General features: G+C 37.8%; 1 protein-coding gene across 1 annotated transcript; it reads left to right on the top strand.

Annotated features, from left to right (window-relative positions):
- Positions 1-74: 74 nt before the first annotated feature.
- capns2.S (calpain, small subunit 2 S homeolog) lies at positions 75-18,740 on the top strand. Its single transcript, XM_018232465.1, has 11 exons — positions 75-227; positions 5,980-6,114; positions 6,920-6,953; positions 7,517-7,606; positions 8,069-8,126; positions 10,431-10,495; positions 11,582-11,650; positions 13,255-13,333; positions 16,162-16,278; positions 16,647-16,705; positions 18,345-18,740. The coding sequence occupies exons 2-11, from the start codon at positions 5,999-6,001 to the stop codon at positions 18,369-18,371; spliced, it is 714 nt and encodes a 237-aa protein (XP_018087954.1). The 5' UTR covers positions 75-227; positions 5,980-5,998; the 3' UTR covers positions 18,372-18,740.
- Positions 18,741-20,091: the final 1,351 nt, after the last annotated feature.

The following is a 20,091-nucleotide window of genomic DNA, read 5'->3' as shown; positions in this document are numbered from 1 at the left end:
CAAACGATAAAATAAGGGGTTTCCCGAGTTACTGCAATGGGCGTGATGGTTAGGATTCGAGCTCCGCCCATTACTCTGAGCCTTTCTTCCTGCGGCCGCCGCCCTGTACGGATATGCTGCTGCTTGAGTTATACAAACCCGGAAGTAGCCTGAAGTTGGGAAGTCGACGAAGCAGGCAGCTGTCAGGGAGCAGAGAAGAGCCCGTGTCTACATCCCAACAACAGAAAGTAAGCAGAACAAATGACTTCGCTCATGAGTTTATATTATTATGGTTGCGCTGCACTTTGTTCCAATAATTACTACTGATTTATGTTTTGAGATGTTCTGTTGCATTTAAGCGTATATGACAATAAAGGAAGAAAGACAAGTGCTGTGTAAATGAATTCTGTGCTCCTGTACAATCCCAGGTTGCTGGACTGCTGAGTCATCTGGGCTGGGCGCTGCTTTCTCTCCTCACACTGTTTTCACTGCTTCTTTTACTCCTTCATTCTCAGGGGCAAATTTACTAAAGGGCGAAGTGACTAACGTGGGTGAAAATTTGCTTTATTCGATTTACTAACGGTCGCTGGAGTAACTCCGGTAGCGAAGGAGATAGACTCTAGCGCCTGGCGAATTTGCGCTCTGACGAAGGGACGTACCTACGCAAATTCACTAAGATGCAGATTTTACTGAACGTTACCTCTTGCGAAAGACTTGCCTTCGCCACCTCAGACCAGGTGAAATGCAATAGAGTAGATAGGACTTCCTCAAAAAATAGTTGAAAAAAAACGCTAGCGTCTTTTTCTTTTTTCAGGGTGATAGGCTGCAAAAGATAGTACTTTTTTTGGGGTAACCGGCTTCCCCCATACATTTCCTTACATATGGCACATAACTAAACACTGGGCTCATGCAATATAATAACTTTATTTTATTAATGTTTCCCAGGCTTATGTAGTTTAATGTATTTGCTGCAACATATACATCCATTGAACTTTAACTTCCCACCATATGCAAATTAGCCAACGCTAGCGCAACTTTGCTTCGCTTTTGCAGTAACGCTAGCGCAACTTCGCTGGCGCTGTGGACGCAACTTCGGATTTAGTGAATAAGCATTGTCCTGGCAAATCTACGCCTGGCGAAGTGTTGCGCTGTGAGCGAAACCATCGCTGGTGAATTTTCAGAGGTTAGTCCGCACCCTGTTCTCTCTTTCACTTTCCTCTGTCAGGGCACAACTCGCTTCACTGCCTTTATTCGGGGAACAAAAAAGATCCCTCTATGTCCTAGTCCAGAAATTTGAGACACCCAGCCTGCATTCAGCCTTGCACATTTATTTAGAGAGATGTAGATAAGCAGGCCAGGGCTTATAGCAGATTTCTGCATAAATGCTCTAGTCTTTCAGGAGCCCAGCCACAAATCAATTGACAGCTGACTGATCAAAAGGCCTGTGACTGAAGGATACATCACTGGTGCTCATTTAACACTTAAATGTCGCCAAACGAGCGGATCTCTCCCCCCTCCTCCCCGATTTAGGTGGGCGATAACATGATTATCCGATCGTCGGCCCTAGGGCCCAACGACCGGATATAATGTAGGCAATACGAGGGACAAAATTTTCAGATGTACAAAACCAAAGTCTTAGTTTTTTTTGCCATTCTTCTCTCTTTAATCCTTTCCTTATCCAAATGACCTTACTTTAATTATTTCATGTCAAAGGCAGCCAGCCCATCCCTAACTTTGAGCTTTTCCACTTGAATCCTGTGAATATCTCCTATCCTTATTAGTTGTTAATGGTTCCTTCTTCATGCTGCACTAATCTTGACTAACCAGTTAGGCATATATTTATGGTTAAAGGGTCTTATACGGTTGTTGGGAGTGGTAATGCCTTTAGGACTTGAGTTAATACTTTGTTACTGGGTGTGCATTTTTGACTATATCCTTGTCCTCCCCAAGCTTGCCGAACAGGTATGAAACTGTATGCTGATAACCTTTATTTTGCCTTTGTTTGTCTTTATACACAGAAAATGTTTGCTACTGTAAATGATTTCATCTAGCTATGCCTGAAAACCCATCAACAATATACAATATTACATAGTATGATTGGTATATCTAGTATAAGTAATTCTAAAACAACTAGACTTCTTATACCTGGATGAATGAAAATCTTCATAGTCTGTATGCTCCACTGTTTCGTGTGTGTGTGTGTGTGTGTGTGTGTGTGTATGTATGTATGTATGTATATATATATATATATATATATATATATATATATATACATATTTCTTTATTTTGCTGGCAATAACTCAATAAGAATAATCACCAGAGACCGTATGTTATGTGGCAATCAAGCCAGTGCTTATATTACAACTCTATTATTACTGTTGTGCACTGCACATATGAAATGCGCATGCAATAAAATCTTGCGCACAAACATGATTTAATGCTTAACCCATTAACAGGGTTTTATGTTGTTTTTTTTTTTTTTAAAGCACCAAAGGGGTTATGTAATAAAAGGCACTACGTTTGCTCATGGGCAGTAACCAATAGTAACCAATAAGAAAGTAGCATTTACCGGTCACCTGTTTAAAAGCAACCATCTTATTGGTTGCTATGTGTTACTGCTCCTGGGTAAACTTAGTGCCTTTTATTACGTTTGGGGGTTAGTGTTTGTGGTTATAGCTTTCAAGAATTAATAGTGACCATGTCTACATGTCGCTGCCTGTGTGGGGAGCAGGGACAGGTTCCCTGCAAATGCCATGTGTGCCATAGGCTGAAATGGTCAATGAATAGTTTCCCTTTAGGGCTTTGTCACATTGGTATATTTACACTGTGTACTTATGAAATTTTAATGTGGCATAAAAATACTTGTGAAGAATATCTGCTTGGCCTTTGCACTAATTCACATTTCCCACAAACTACCACAACATTGTCAATCCGAGCTTTGTCGTGTGCATTGCCTCACTTAACTTAAAGGGGAAGGAAACCTAGTTGGCGCAAAAACCCTCCCCCCCCCTCCCGTGTGTTGCCCACCCTCCCTCCTCCCCCTGGCCTACCTGTCCCGCTGGGCAAATGCCCCTAACTTGTTACTTACCCTTCTGCGCAGGTCCAGTCCAGGGAGTTCACAGACGACATCTTCTTCCTGCTTTGAACGGCGTTTTGGCGCTTGCGCAGTAGGAGCATTTCGCTGGTACCGATCTACTGCGCATGCGCCAAAAGTCACAAAATACTTTTGGCGCATGCGCAGTAGATCGTACGGGCGAAATGCTCCTACTGCGCATGCGCCGGTCAAAGCAGGAAGAAGATCGCGTGGAAGAAGATGTTGTCTGTGAACTCCCTGGACTGGACCTGCGCAGAAGGGTAAGTAACAAGTTAGGGGCATTTGCCCAGCGGGACGGGTAGGCCAGGGGAGGGTGGGCAACCCACGGGAGGGGGGGGAGGGTTTTTGCGTCAACTAGGTTTCCTTCCCCTTTAAAGGAGACATTTTGTGTAAAAAAAAAAAAAAAAAAAAAAAAAAAACACGTACCAGTGTGTTATACTCATTTAGATATAGAAGAATTGTGCTGAAAAAAAAGTAGTGTTTCAGGCTGGTTTATTGAACATTTCTGCAAAAACCCTAATAATCCCTCCCTTCTCTTCCAATTCCTGCTCCCTGAATTCCCAGACTGCGGAGAGGAGCCAGCGGCACTCAGCTGACTGCACTGTAGGACAGGAACCAATCAGCTTGCAGGACCTGATAGGGAACTGAAGCCTGTATTCGCTTGTGTGACTGCAGAGCTGTGATTGGCTGTCCCCCTCCGACTGTGCTTCTGGCAGGGACCGTTAGGACACGCCCACCCCTCATTTGAAACAGGCACCAGTGAACATCTATAGGGAGCTCTAATAAAGTAATTTTTAAAGATAATATAAATTTTTAGCACCATGTAAAAGCAACACCATATATTACTCATAATTGCCTACAAAATTAAGTTTTTTTTAATTTATCCTATATGTCTCCTTTAATGTGTGAGGATGACAAACTGTGTACAGCAATGTATAATTAAGCACTTTATGTTTATATCCGTAACAATTTAACACCTACAATGAAAAGAGGGACCGTAACAAAGGGCATTAAATATTGGTATTGCAGATATTCCCTAAAAACACTGTCTAGTAATATTAGGTAATGACGGCATATAATTATGCAGAACATTTTCACACATGCTATGTTTATATGCCACATGTCTGCAATCCAAGTCATATTTGTTTGTTTTAATAAATTTTTATTTTTCCTGGCATATCCGCTCCTAGGCATGAAAATGCATAATCTTGTGGATTTATGGCAGACATCAGCATGTAAAATGTGTGTGTTTAACATTGACAATACTACAGCATTTCTAAAGTAATGCACATATGCCATTTTTACACCACATTGAAATTTTGTGAAAATGCTGCATAAAAACACCATGTGTGACATACCCTTAAAGGAAAACTATACCCCCCAAACAATGTAGGTCTCTATTAAAAGATACTGAGTAAAACAGCTCATGTGTAAAACCCTGCTTCATGTACCATTATCATAATAATATACTTTTTTAGTAGTATGTGCCATTGGGTAATCATAAATAGAAAATTGCCATTTTAAAAAATAAGGGCCTCCCCCTGAGATTGTAAGATTCACTGTGCACACATACAAACCACATGTAAGGTCACATGAGCCAATTAACAGACAGAGTTCTGCCTTTTGCTTCCTCACTTCTTCCTGTTACAGTTAGTGTTGTAGTATTTCTGGTCAGGTGATCTCTGAGGCAGCACAGATAGAGTCACAAAATGGTGGTTCAAGGCAAGAGATGTAAAAGGGCAATATTTATGTAAATATATATTCCAGTTTGGTAAGATTCTTTAATATGTCATTCAATTTGATATAAACTATCTGTTGCTTAAGTATTCATTTTGGGGGTATAGTTTCCCTTTAAGGAATAGTTGCTTATATAAATGTGAGTGATTAATACGAATATGAGGGCTAGCCTTGTTTGAAGCATTTGCATTTGCAGCATTGTCAAGTGTTTTTAGCAGAGAGTTGGATCTCTTAAAAATATATTTTAGCCTGCCCCATATTCTATTTATAAGATGGGATAGGCTAAAAATGTATTAAATATGTAAAAGTGTCTCTAAATAGCATAAGGAAAATAATCAGTGATTATAGCAGGGAGTTAAACTGTGCACAGGTAGGTGGAATCTGAAGCTAGTTCCTTTGTTTCTCTGTTCAGCTTTCACTGCAGTTTTACTTTATAACTGGTTAACTACACCACAATCTCTCTTACATCATGGTCTAGCTGTTTCTTCAAGCTCTATATTGTTTTCTTGTGGTCCTCTGAGTTTTGTAGAATTTGTTATTTACAGCGGCCATTTACTTTTAGTGTAATTTAGACTGATAATCAGAGACAATTTGCAAATGGTCCTTTTTTTTTTTTATTTGTTGTGAGCTGTCCAACTGGAGGGACAGATCTCCTTGTTCATGGTAATGAATATTGGCCCACTATGTGGAAATCATTTGGTAGAAAAATGTTATACTAATACATTATTTGTTTATATAATTCAAAGATTTGCTTGGAAAATCAGGGAGATTATTTCTTTTTTTTTTTTCTTTATGTAAAACACGTTTGCTCTTTACCATATTGACTGAGGGTGTAGTGAGACAGTCCTTTTCGCATAGGAATATTGATTCTCCATGTGTTTTATATTGTGCCATCTAGGCTTAAATCACAAGGATATTATATTGCAGCTACTTTTCTTGACACATCATCTTCAAGTCATCACAGTACAGTGATAGTATAGTATATATATATTTCTGGATGGCTCCTGTACTAGGAGAAGAATCATCATTAATGTTTACTGATTAAAATTAGATTTGCCTTACTAACAGTTGACGTGATTGTCATCAAGCATATCCATAGGTTTTCACATATTGCTTGCAAAATGTATTATCATGCCATGTTATTCTAATTAAGTCTGTTTTGGCTCTAGTTTTAGGTTTTACAAAACCATGTTTCTCATAAACCAATACATGGGTGGTGGTGGAAGAGGCGGTGGAGGTTTTGGTGGATTTGGAGGCGGAGGTTTTGGAGGTGGTCTTATAGGAGGAATTTTAAGTTCCATCAGGTAGGTCATTTATGCAATAAATATTTTAGAGGGTAAGTATGGCAATCCATACATATTAATAAAATGTGTTCATAGAGAAAGAGCAGATCCATTACAACAGTGAACTAAGAAAAAGTGGATCAGTGTTTCTAAAAATGTCCTGTTGTTAAATGAACAGTTCAGTGTAAAAATAAAAACTGGGTAAATAGTTTGTACAAAATAAAAAAAATGTTTCTAGTTAGCCAAAAATGTAATGTATAAAGACTGGATGTGTAACATAATAGCCAGAACACTACTTCCTGCTTTTCAGCTCTCCCTGAGTTAGCCACATAGGACATAACTGTTCAGTGAGGTTGCAATTGATCCTCAGCATTCAGCTCAGATTCAAAAGCAACAGTTATGACCTATGTGCCCCCCCCCTCAAGTCACTGATTGGTTACTGCCTAGTAACCAGTCAGTGGAAAACAAGAGAGCTGCAAACAAGGAAGTAGTGTTCTGGATATTATGTTAGACATCCAGTCACAACAATTCCTTTAAAGGTCTCTTTTACACTGCTACCATATATGCTTGTTTCCAAACCTTTTTTGGGTAATGTTTTAATTCACAATCCCCAAAATTCTCAAGCTAGTAAAGGAGTTGGAAAGTGTCAGATCTCTGAGAAAGGAACAATCCTTTTCTTCCCATTTATCATTAACCGCTTGCCCCTTATGATTTAGCTTTTCTTTAAATATGGGCTTTGCAAAAGTATTCAGGTCATCCTCTAATTATCTCTCTTACACAGCTTTCTGGTACTATTAACGTGTTTTTTTTTCTCTTTTTTTTGCAGTGACGCTGCCTCAAACTACAATCCACAGCCCCCGGTAAGGGAATGAACTCGTCTCCACTGCTCAGCATTTCTAACACACTCTTGCAGAGCCTTGCCAGCTTTCAGTCTTGTTACTGCATCTATGGATACTAACTACATTTAAACTCTCATTTTGACTTGATCCTCTCCTAGCAGTGATATGTCTGTGCTTCCTAGCTCATCATATCACATAGCACCAGATCACAAGAGTGCTCAATTAACAAAGAAATATCCTAAATTATAAGGGATATTACAGGGAATGCCTACCTCAGTCCCAGCCCCTGCTTTACCACTTTTCTTGCCAGTGTTTTAGGAGGGTTTACAAGCTCTATTAGAATAAGGCATTGGGGAATTTGGAAATTTTTTCCCACCTTTAATCTGTAAACTTCAATTCTTTGTTGTCAGGAGGCAGTCACATTTTTTGTTAACATTTTTGCCAAGAAAATAGTTAATTACAGTCTTTAAACATATCTTCAGTTTTCTTCCTTTCCAACCCCCGCTACACTGCTACACCTGTCTCCCATCTTTAAATTCTCTCCATGCCTTTTTTTAAGAGTTTATGTTCCTTCATGTTTTCAGCCTCCACGGAGTCATCCCTCTGTTATTCAATCAAATGAATCTGAAGAGGTCAGACAGTTCCGACGTCTGTTTAGTCAACTTGCAGGAGATGTAAGTTACTCTTATGCATGTTTTACCTATTACTGTAAAGTAGAGTCTTGCAATCTGTGATCCCTATTGCTTATTACTGTGTTGGGGAAATGCAAGTAGATACCCCCTGTGACTACTAATCTGAAGGTCCTTAAAGAGGCCAGGCGTTTGCATTTCCCTTAATTAAAGGGAATGTCAACCCACAAAAAAAAATGTTTTTGCCTAATAAAAGAAAACTTAATTCTAAGCAACCTTTCAATATACATTCATTACACATTTTCTATGGTTTTACGTTCTTTGTATATGTATTCTTATTGAAAGTAGTGTTTGTCTGTCCCTTTTTATTCTTTGCTGTAATGGCTCACAGACTTTGTTTCAAAAGTCTGTAATTAGTGATCATTGCTGTGGAATCCAGAATATTGCTAATTGGGTATATTGTTCAGAAATATGTTTTTTTCTTTTTATCTCCCTTCTTTTCTGTAGGATATGGAAGTCAGTGCTGCAGAGCTCATGGGAATCCTTAACAAAGTTGTAGCAAGACGTAAGTTCTTCAGAGAAGATTGTGTGTGTGTGGTCTTTGCCTTTGGTTTGTGTTTGAAATCTTACGAAAGGAATCAATACTGTTCAGTTAATTGGAGTGTTTGACAGACCATAGCTATGGAAGGTTACGATAGACCTAAAAAGTTCCCAAGTTGCTAACTCTGTTTGTATTGTTCATCACTGGTGCTAACATTTAATGAAATCTGTAGAATACAAAAAATAAAAATTGCAGCTGTCTTCATTAAATGACCATATGACAGTTATGCAACATTTTGGAAAATAAAATTCCTATATTGACTACAAAAAAACCACAAGATATATTAGTCATATATGAAGCACCAGCCATCCTGACTGTACAGATCTTAAAGGGGTTGTTCACCCTCCTTTTTTCAGTTTGTTCACCATAAACAAACACTTTTTCAACTGTATTTTTTTAAGTTTAAATCCCTCTCTCTGGGGTTTTAGCCTGGCAACTCAGTGATCCAGGAGCATTCTGAACTATTACAATTTGCTACATTTAATTGCTACATTTAGTTGATACATTTCATCAGTAGCTGTGGAATATTAGCAACTATTGCATTAATTCTAACCACTGCCTTTAATGAAACTCGTGGATTCTGCTCCGCAAGGACAAAGACAACAAATGTATCAATTTAGAACAGTTAAAGAGTCTAGACCCCCCCCTCCAAGAGCTGCTTTAGAAGGTGAAAAATTCAACTTTAAACTTCAATATTAGAAAAAACAGTCACAAATAGAGCGTAATTGGAAGAAAGTCTTCATTTCTGGTGAGCTATCTGAAACCAACTGAATTGAAAATAGTGTTTGAAGGTAAACAACCCCTTTAATGTAACACTTTCACCAAAAATTTACTTAAATGTGTATGTGAACAAATCCTTTACCAACGTATGTCAGTCATAGCTTACAGGAACTGTTCAGTGTAAAAATAAAAACTGGGTAAATAGATAGTCTGTGCTAAATAAATAATGTTTCTAATATAGTTAGTTAGCCAAAAATGTAATCTATAAAGGCTGGAGCTGATGTGTAACATATCAGTCAGAACACTACTTCCTGCTTTTCAGCTCTCTTGGTTTACACTGACTGGTTACCCTGGTTACCAGGCAGTAACCAATCAGAGACTTGAGAAGGGGCCACATGGGTCATATCTGTTGCTTTTGAATCTGAGCTGAATGCTGAGGATCAATTGCAAACTCACTGAACAGAATTGTACCATGTGGCCCCCCTTCAAGTCGCTGACTAACTCAGAGTTATAGAGCTGAAAAGCAGGAAGTTGGATTCTGGCTGTTTTATTAGACATCTGTTCACTCCAGCCTTTATACATTACATTTTTGGCTAACTAACTATATTAGAAACATTTTTTATTTTGTACAGCCTACTTATTAATTCAGTTTTTATTTTCACACTGAACTGTTCCTTTAAAGCTGGGATTCCCATTGGCACACACACATTGATCAATTTGGTGTATATAGGGCTGGCATTTTACTTTGGTGATGTGCACCTTAGAGGATTCTTTGAGGAAACCTTGGTCAACACCCATGTATCCTATAGATATTGTGAGGTGTGGATGCTAAGGAGGTGTTATGCTAAGGGTCTGTACACTCAGGAGGGCTGTGTCCTTCACATATGACTTATCTATCATGTTGGGGTTTCTTTGTTCTTTTCTAGTTTTGTGATTGTAAAGACTGACAAGTACAAACTTGATAAAGGATTTCTGTTTTCTAAAAAGTTGCATAGTTGTCCTGTGGCCATTTAATAAAGACTGTGGGAGTTTAGCAGCAACTTTTTTTATAAAGTGATTTTGTAGACATAAATGAGAAGACATAAGAGATTAAATATTGATAGATCTGTGCCTCCTTTGTATTATTGTTTTAAAGTATTGTTTTAAAGTTTTGTTATCACAAGAAGAACCCAAATCATCAAAAAAACTTTGCTATCCGTCTTTACTAGTGATACTGACATTTTTTTGTCAATTAGAGGAAATTGTAAGTACCAGTTTAAATATATGTACCAGCCACATGAAAGCATTGTGTTAGGGTGTTTCTGCCTGCATCTCTGTACTCCCTGCATGTGGCAAGGTATCTGGGGGTGTCTTCACTCAAGTTTAAAGGCCAAATTTAAACATTCATATACATAAATGGACTAGTACTGTATCTTATCCTTTTTCATATTTGTATATTTATGGACTTTTTTTTTCTTTTTAAAGCTTTGTTAGTATTATGTCACTCTAATTGAAAAAATATTTTTGCTGTATTATTTGTAAGCCTTATACTTTCTGTTTTTACATCAGATCAGGATCTGAAGACAGATGGATTTAGTGTTGACTCATGTCGCAGTATGGTGGCTGTGATGGATGTATCCTTGTGCATGGTAAAACAAAGCACAAACTATGGGAGCTGGAACCAAATAAGTGGAAGTATATAGATATATATATAGATAGATAGATAGATATTATGGCTATGGTTTCTGTTTATAATTTGGGGGATAGTGAACAAATTAAAAGTTTGTAGATATTATGGTTTAAGTTTTATGCCTTTTTTTTATATTGGTTATCCATGAACAAAGAACAGGACACTGGTACAGAACTGCTGTGTTATAGAAGAAGATCAAGGTTACAGGACATCATATTCGCTAGGATCTTAGAATGTTTTGACAGAATAAGGAATGTATCTGTCTCCTCTCACAAGTATACCTAGTGCAAGGCTAATGAAGTCACAAATAGTCTCAGAAACACCAACTGCACAGATACTATTATTGACACTGTGCTGGGCTATTGTGCTGAGACAGTAAGTCAAATATTTTTTAAGATGGACAGAGAGATGCAGTTATGCTAAAACAAGGAAAATGTTTGGATGCCACAGGATCAGCCCCATGGAAGAAGTGATTACATAACATGTATGCCAGTGTATTGCTAATTTTCCCCCCTCACATACTCACAAGCTTTCAGGGCATATGAGCTATTGTTTAATACTCTGTATTGTGATATTCTGTATTCATGTATACCCCAAATAAAGCTGTCTGGTTAATATCCTGAGTGAATCTTAATGGTTCAAGTCAGGCATAGGGGGAACTTCAGGGCCAAGCTCGATTTGAGTAAGTATTTGTTCAAATCCAAGAGAGACCTGCTCAGGACTATGGGAGAATAAATATGGCAAATAGAACCCTACCATCACCTGTTAAATGTAGTCAATTTCTCACCAGAATAGGCAGGATTCTGTAGAGTATCTGCCTCTGCGGCTTTCATTTGTTACATAGTTAGGTGGGGGGTGGATTGATACCTGAAGTTTACCTTAATATGTAGGAATTTGAATAGCTGCATCTATAGGAGTGCATGTTTCAAATGTAAAAAGTTCTATAGAGTGTGAGAAAGCAATGGGTGTTTTGTTTGTTCGTTTTTTTTTTTTTGCGTGTTTTTTTTTGTCCTTAACAATGATTACTTAGAGTGACAGCACAGGGAAGCTTGGGTTTGAAGAATTCAAATACTTATGGGACAACATAAAAAAATGGCAGGTAAGCCTCTGAAGTTCTTTATAATTTGAGACATGTTTTGTTTTATGTTGTAACTAATTATACAAAACCATCAAAAATCTTTTAAAATTGCTTTCAGGATGTGGAGCCCACCTCCTTATGAGAGATGGTGTGAAGAGGAATAGTTATACTATTCACTTTATCCACATTTAAAGTTAAGGTATGGTGATCCAAATTACTGAAAGATCAATTATCCAGAAAACCAAGGTTCCAAGCATTCTGCATAACAGATCTTATACTTGTATAGAGGTATAAAGTTAAGACATCACAGGTGGCCATACACGGGCAGATTAAAGCTGCTATGAGTCCTTTAGACAGATTCGGCAGCTTAATTGCCTGTGTGGTTGGGCATCCGACGGGTCTTCCTGATTGATATCAGGCCAAAAACTGGACAGATATTGAACAGGTATGTTTGATTTTTTCTTGCGATGGAGGACTACATTGGCTAGTCGTTTAACCCATTGGCACCCATTTCTTTAGTATAATCCAATCATTTGGCCGTAGGGCTGAAAGTTCAGATTAACCCGATATCACCCTGCCGTTGGTGGGCATATCGGGGAAAGATTCTGTTGTTTGGAGACCTCGCCAAACGAGCGGATCTGATCAGGTATGGCCACCTTAAGACATCACAAGTTGGTATGAGGCAAAGACATCACAAGTTGGGTGATGAAAGGCTGCAATACATAAGCTGCTTTTTAATTACTTAAAAATGCAACCCACTTTTTTTTTTTTTTTTAAAGAAGTTGTTTAAGTGTTAAAGTATTTAATTTAGGTCCACTCAGCCCCTAATTCCAATGAATACAATGTTATTACTCTAGATTTTGTATTGGTGCCTTCGACTGACTGTTGTACCAGCAAAAGCAAAAAGTTTAAAAAAAATTTAAACGTGGGTGATAACATCCCTCCAAGAGAATTTTGAAGGTTCGTGGACCTTGGTGGCCCAGTGTCATTATGAGATGGCTTTATCAAATAAATTCTGTGGGAAAGGGCAAAAAAGTTCCTGGTGTAGAATTTCCAGACAAGTGAATATGAGGTATACGAGCCAGACACGATGCATAAAATCTTCAAAACCTTTGAAAGCTTTGATTTAATGCAAAATAAAAAATCCCAACTGGGTATACTCGCAAGCCTAACAAATAAAAAAAACATTGTACAAATAAACACTTCGGGTCCAATTCAGAATGAGAATTCCTCTACACGTTTCCGTGAAGGTCCTGCAAGGTGGACTTATTAGGAGTGAGCTGTAATCCAAACAATTATATTTTGGATAAATTACCAGTTGGACTTTTTTCTACTAGACACTGGCATTATTTCTGTGTACAATAAAAAAAATGCAATGAAAATTTGTGACAAATCTATGCATAGGTATTATAATTTGTTTCCTTAGGCAAACCTTCTGAATCATTTCCATTGCTTTTTGTATAAAATGAAAAAGCATGCATATCTGGTTTATTAATTATACTCAAAATCCTCTGTATTTAAGTGGTACTATTACATTTGGCAAGAGATGGTTGAATAATGCTCTGAGTGCCAATAGTTTTTATAGAAAGCCTTTAGTCTTAACTATGTCCTTCATATCTTTTCAGGGTGTATATAAGAGATATGACACTGATCGTTCTGGCACTATTGGAAGAAATGAGCTTCCTGGAGCATTCAGCTCAGCAGGTACTGGAGAGAATTAGGCAAGATGTGGACAAACTATTAATGGAAATAAAAGTGCAAAAATAGTGATGTGCAGGGCAAAACAAAACTGGAAAAATAATTCCACAAACAGCATGCCATACATGTATACTTCAATGAATTTATTAAACAGCCTGAATCCTAATTTGCATATGCAAATTAGGGTCAGGGAGGGAAATTGTGTGACTTTTTGTCACAAAACAAGGAAATAAAAAATGTTTCCCCATTCCCACCCCTAATTTGCATATGCAAATTAGGATTTGGTTTGGTATACGGCCGAATCTTTCGCAAAGGGTTCGGCTAAATCAAAAATAGAGGATTCAGTGCATCCCTAATTCTGAGACCCTTTGCAATTGGTTTTCATTCTTTATTTGTGGGTTTTCAGTTATTTAGCTTTTTATTCAGCAGCTTTCCAGTTTGCAATTTCAGCCATCTGTTTGCTAGGGTCCAAATTAACCTAGCAATCATTCACTGATTTGAATGAGAGACTGTGATATGAATAGGAGAGGGACCAAATAGAAAGATCAGTCATAAAAAAGTAGTAATATCCATACATGTGTAGCATTTGCTTTTTAGATGGGGTCAGTGACCCTCATTTGGAAGTTGGAAAGAATCAGAAGAAGAAAAACACAAATAATGAATAAACGGTAAAAAATAAATAATGACGACCATTTGAAAAGTGGCTTCAAATTTTTCCAATCTATAAAATACTAAGAGTTAATTTAAAAGGCGAACCACCCCTTTAAGACATTTCCTATAATAGTGTGAAAGAAAACTACTGACCTCTACTTCCACCAAGGGTGCACAGAGACCCTAATTAAGCCCCTGGTAAATGAGTGTACTGCTTTGGAGCAAGATTCTTATTAAAAAATCTTTTCTTGTCATTGAGTTTTCTTTACCTTTTGTCTTAAAGGTAGCACTTCTCTTTTTACATAGTTACATCGTATTGAAAAAAGACCAAAGTCCATCAAGTTCAACCCCTCCAAATAAAACCCGGCATCCAAACACACTGACTCCTCCATACACTAACTATAGATTTTGGTATCACAATAGCTATTGATATCATGTCTGTCCAAGAAATCATCCAAGCCCTTCTTAAAGGCATTAACTGAATCAGCATCACAACATCACCCGGCAGTGCATTCCACAACCTCACTGTCCTCACTGTGAAGAACCCCCTACGTTGCTTCAAATGAAAGTTCTTTTCTTTTAGTCTAAAGGGGTGGTCTCTGGTACGGTGATCCACTATATGGGTAAAAAGGTCCCCCGCTATTTGTCTATAATGTCCTCTAATGTACTTGTAAAGTGTAATCATGTCCCCTCGCAAGCGCCTTTTTTCCAGAGAAAACAACCCCAACCTTGACAGTCTACCCTCATAATTTAAATCTTCCATTCCTTTAACCTTTAGCTTAGCACGTCTTTGTACTCTCTCCAGCTCATTTATATCCCTCTTAAGGACTGGAGTCCAAAACTGCACTGCATACTCAAGGTGAGACCTTATCAGGGACCTATAAAGAGGCATAATTATGTTTTCATCCCTTGAGTTTATGCAAGACAATACTTTTATTTGCTTTAATAATTGCTTTAATTAATTTAATAATAACAACTTTGATTTGAATTAGAAAAACTCGACTCAAATTTCAAAAACTAGATTCCATGGTCAGGAAGGCTGCAAACATCACTAAATTTATCCCTGGACCTTTCCTATTGACTTATACAGCAATTTGGTAAGTTTTAGGTGGCACATAGTAGAATTTGAGTTCTTAAAGGGACAGAGTATGATAAAGCTTGAAATTCAAATTAAAACTTGAATTGAGTGTGGATAATTCACAATTCGAATTTGAGCGTTTTGACCAAAAAAATTGAAAAATTTGAATCTTCATTTTGACACTTAGGGGCCCGATTCATCAAGCTCGAGTGAAGGATTCGAATTAAAAAACTTTGAATTTCGAGTGTTTTTTTGTGCTCCTCGACTATCGTATTGGCGTAAATTCGCCTGAGTAGAATGATTCGAATAGATCGAGCGCAAAAACGCTGCGACTATTCGCCATTCGATAGTCGAAGTACTGGATCGAGCGCAAAAAATGCTGGCGAATATTCGCCCATTCGATAATCGAAGTACTGTCTCTTTTAAAAATACTTCGACTGCCTACTTCGGCACCTAAAACCTACCGAATTGCTTTAAAAGCCTATGGGAAAGTCCCATAGACTTGTTTTCCAAGTTTTTGATCGAATAAAAAGGCATTCGATCGAACGAAAATCCTTCGAGCGAATATTCGATCGGGCGCCTTTTCGCCTGGCTAATATTCGCCAATTCGACTATTCGCCAGCGCGTAAATTCGCCCGAATTGCCTATTCGATTCTATTCCCCAGTCGAATTTCGAGGGATTTAACCCCTCGAAATTCGACCATTGATACATCTGCCCCTGAATAAATCTGCCCCTTAGTGTATAATTTGCAGTTATATTTCCTCCAAGTGCATAACCTTGCATTTATCAACATTGAACCTCATTTTCCAGTTTGCTGCCCAGTTTTCCAATTTAGTCAAATCATTGCAAAGTAGTAGCATCCTGCATGGAACTATAGTTCTGCACAATTTAGTATCATCTGCAAAAATAAACAAGTTGAAAAGCAAAGGACCAAATACAGAGCCCTGTGGTACTCCACTAACAATGGCCCAATTAGAAAATGTTCCATTTACCACCACTCTTTGTAGTCTATATTTTAACCAGTTCTCTATCCAGGTCCAAATACTATTTTCCAGGCCAACCTTAATTTAACCAGTTGCTCTATTCATTTTTTTTCCCCCTCAGGGTTTCAGTTAAATGGCCAACTCTATGAGATGATTGTCCGTCGTTATTCTGATGAAAATGGAGAAATGGATTTTGACAACTATATCTGCTGTTTGGTGCGACTTGATGCCATGTTCCGTAAGTATAATTGTAACATTTTATTACCTCTACTGTTATAATATTTCTGGTTCTACAAACTCTGTTATAGTTACGTTTTGTGGCAGTCTGTTGCAATCTTCTTATGGAAGCCTGGTCCACTCTTCTATACAAAAAAAATATCATCTCCTTCCATGAATGAAACTTCATATCTTACCACTGCATTTAATTTGGCTTTTCACATAATTAGTGGAAAATATTTTACTTTTATAGTTGTATTTAGGAATTTTATCTTCTGGTTTTCATGTAACTGTTTGTATGTGAATTGTTTATTTGTATAAGTGCATAACGTAATATGTTCACAAAATATCTGTGTAACAACAACTTTTGTTTTCTCCTTTTGCTTCTAGGTGCTTTTAAAACTTTGGATAAAGATGGAGATGGCCAGATTAAAGTTACAATTGAGGAGGTCAGTATCTCGCAAATTATATCTCTTTTATATTGGTTTAATTGTCATTGTTAACTACAATACCAGTCCAGAAAAGATGGGGTTAAAAACAAGTTTTCTTTCATTTTGCTTGTTTGGTACTGTACCTCTCAGCTTTCAGCAGGTACCTGGTTGCTAGGGTTCAGTTTAACCTAGCAGCTAGGAAGTGGTTTAAATTATGGAATTGAAAATTGAGAGGGCCTTAACTGTAATATAAGTAGTAATAAAAAGAGTTGTGATGGATAAATAGAATTGTGGTGCCACGGTCAGTGACTCCAGGCATTTTAAATTGCAAACTATGAAGATGTAGAGGAAGAAAGTAAATGATTAAACGTAAGTCTTATTGAAATGTTACTAAGAGCAAGATCATGTGTTACAAACTAGCGGTGAACAACCTCCTTTAAACTCTAGCATCCAGATAGTCTTGGAATTTCAGGTATGGGACCTCTTATTCAGAATGCTTGGAACCTGGTGTTTTCTGGATAACATATCTTACCATAATTTTAATCTCCATACCGTAAGTCTACTAGAAAATCATTTAAACATTAAGGGGCAGATTCATTAAGGGTCGAATTTCGAAGTTAAAAATACTTCGAAATTCGACCCTCGAATTGAAATCCTTCGACTTCGAATATCGAAGTCGAAGGATTTAGCGCTAATCCTGCGATCGATCGATCGAAGGATTTTTCGTTCGATCGAACGATTAAATCCTTCTAATCGAACGATTCGAAGGATTTTAATCCAACGATCGAAGGAAAATCCTTCGATCAAAAAATCACAGGCAAGCCTATGGGGACCTTCCCCATAGGCTAACATTGACTTCGGTAGGTTTTACCTGCCGAAGTAGAGGGTCGAAGTTTTTTTTAAAGGGGAAGTACTTCGACTATCGAATGGTCGAATAGTCGAACGATTTTTCGTTCGATTCGTTCGATTTCGTTCGAATTCGAACGAATTTAACCAATTCGATGGTCGAAGTACCAAAAAAATACTTCGAAATTCGAATTTTTTTCATTCGAATCCTTCACTCGAGCTTCATGAATCAGCCCCTAAATAAACCCAACAGGCTTGCTTTGTCCCCAGTAAGGATTTATTATATCTTCGTTTGGATCAAGTACAAAGTACTGTTTTATTAAGACAGAGAAAAAGGAATTTTTTTAAACTGTATTGTAAGAAGAAATGTATATAAAAATATTTAAAGGAAAGTCCAGTTTAGGAGGAGGTGGAAATTTGTTAACGGTGTATATTTTTTATACCCCATGCTGGTGCTCCTCTATATTGCCTTTCCCAGGCATAATTTGGCAGACTTCTTACTTTTTTTGCACATGTGCAGGTCTAATTTTCACATTTTATGCTATTGAGCTAAATTAACATTACAGCCACCTGTAAAGACAAGATGGTGCAGCAGTGCATTTTTTTCCCTAAAAGGTGTACAAGCCCAGAGAAACCTAGCATTTATAACCACTGTGGGGTGCATATTTACACACCCCTGTACATTGGACTTTCCTTGTCCTTGAAAAATGCAAATATGGGAATTTTTATCCTATATTTAGCAGTTGTTGTGAGTGTATTATTCTTTGCTTATTTGTGTAATTAATGACTTATTGCTTCTTATCTTTTTCAGTGGCTGCAACTGACTATGTATTCATGAGGAGTCGCTTGTGTGGTCTGAACATGTGGAGCTCTGAAGTTACTTTTTTCCTGTACTAAATTACTGTTTATGTATACAAGACATGTTTTATAAGTGATAAATATATACCTATCCTATGTATTGTAATGGGAAGAGACTGCTATTAAGTTACAGAATTTTGAATTGACGCACCAGAGGCTTGCGTGTATGCATGTGTATGCAAATGTATGGACGAAATATTTTTATACTCTGTATGCATACATCTACACATTTATTCCATCAATAAATAAACAAAAATTTATTTTCTTTATGAAACTTTATTTGAAGGAGTTCCTTTCTCCCAGCTCTTTGTAATGCAAAATGAATGCAATTAAAAGCTGTAAACAAAAATAGGCTTTTGCCTCCTTTGTCCACTCATACACTTCCACATATGTACTTGACTTTAACATCTTGTTAGTAATATACGCACCTCTAGGGAACAGGGTGCAAGTGTACATGTCTTCAGCACCTACTGGTTTAACTGTTTGTTTACATACTTCATTTTGGTGCTTACTGGATCCTTCCTTTCCTGTTTGATTTTACAATATTATCTAAATAAGAGACAACAGTGTAGTTCTTTCTGTTAGCTAATCTGATGTTTCTAAATCTGAACTACACAAAGTAATGCGAGTTCTGTCAAACTCGCCCAAAGGATTTGTTGTGGCAATTTATGGAGACCACAAAGAATTAAAGTTGGCCAATGAATGCTGTTGTACTGGTAACGGGTGATCAGTAAGGTTTATTAAAAGAAGCTCTTCTATTCTATCACCATGGCTCTTTTGTTTTAGATGGTTGGCACCAGTACACTGGAAGATATTCCCATTCATTTTCACCAGCTTTCTCTACTGAGTTGCCTCTGCCCCTGTGAGGCACCTTCTTTTATACTCATCATCTAATTTACACCACACTAGGTGCTTTGGGACAAATGGCATCATTCTGTTCCACTGTGGTTAAAGAATTGCGGCAGATATGTAATCCAGTTCAATCACCTTTGGTGTTACCAGCTTGGCAGGTTGCATGGGAGCATGTAGCTGGTTATTATTTGAAGCCAAGTTTGCAGCAAAGTTGTTGCATTTGGTTGGCAGTGGGTGCTTTTGATGCAGCATTTCCATTTTGGGCCTTTACAGCACTGATCCTGAAAGAAAGCAAAGATCTGATATGCCTGGCCTGGCCAGGTGTGTGCCTTTTTACTGATATATAAGTAATGTATCAGTGTTTGCAGATGACACAAAACTATCCAGCCCAATAAATTCCATCCAGGATGTGGCATCCTTGCAACACGATCTTGACAAACTGGCAATCTGGGCAGCTAAGTGGCAAATGAGATTCAATGTTGATAAATGTAAAGTCATGCACCTGGGATGTAAAAATATCCAAGCCACTTATACCCTTAATGGGACTGCACTAGGCAAATCCATTATAGAAAAGGACCTTGGAGACCTTGTAGATGATAAACTTGGCTGTAGCAAGCAATACTAGTCAGCAGTATCAAGAACAAATAAGGTCTTGAGCTGTATTAAAAGGGGCATAGAGTCACGGGAGGAGGCGGTCATTCTTCCACTGTATAGAGCACTTGTAAGGCCCCATCTAGAATATGCCGTACAGTTTTGGTCCCCATCACTCAAACAAGACATTATTGTATCAGAGAGGGTGCAGAGAAGAGCAACTAAGCTGGTAAAAGGTATGGAAAATCTTAGCTATG

The sequence above is a fragment of the Xenopus laevis genome, chromosome 8S, assembly GCF_017654675.1.
Source record: "Xenopus laevis strain J_2021 chromosome 8S, Xenopus_laevis_v10.1, whole genome shotgun sequence".
Taxonomy (NCBI): Eukaryota; Metazoa; Chordata; class Amphibia; order Anura; family Pipidae; genus Xenopus; species Xenopus laevis.
Note: the sequence above shows the minus strand (reverse complement) of the source record. Positions and strands in the feature narration are given on the sequence as shown.

Excerpts from the sequence above, each read along its gene's own strand:
- capns2.S (XM_018232465.1), top strand. The coding sequence starts at position 5,999 with ATGTTTCTCATAAACCAATACATGGGTGGTGGTGGAAGAGGCGGTGGA. Across the intron at positions 6,954-7,516 it reads ACTACAATCCACAGCCCCCG|CCTCCACGGAGTCATCCCTC; the intron begins GTAAGGGAATGA and ends TCATGTTTTCAG. Across the intron at positions 8,127-10,430 it reads TAACAAAGTTGTAGCAAGAC|ATCAGGATCTGAAGACAGAT; the intron begins GTAAGTTCTTCA and ends TTTTTACATCAG.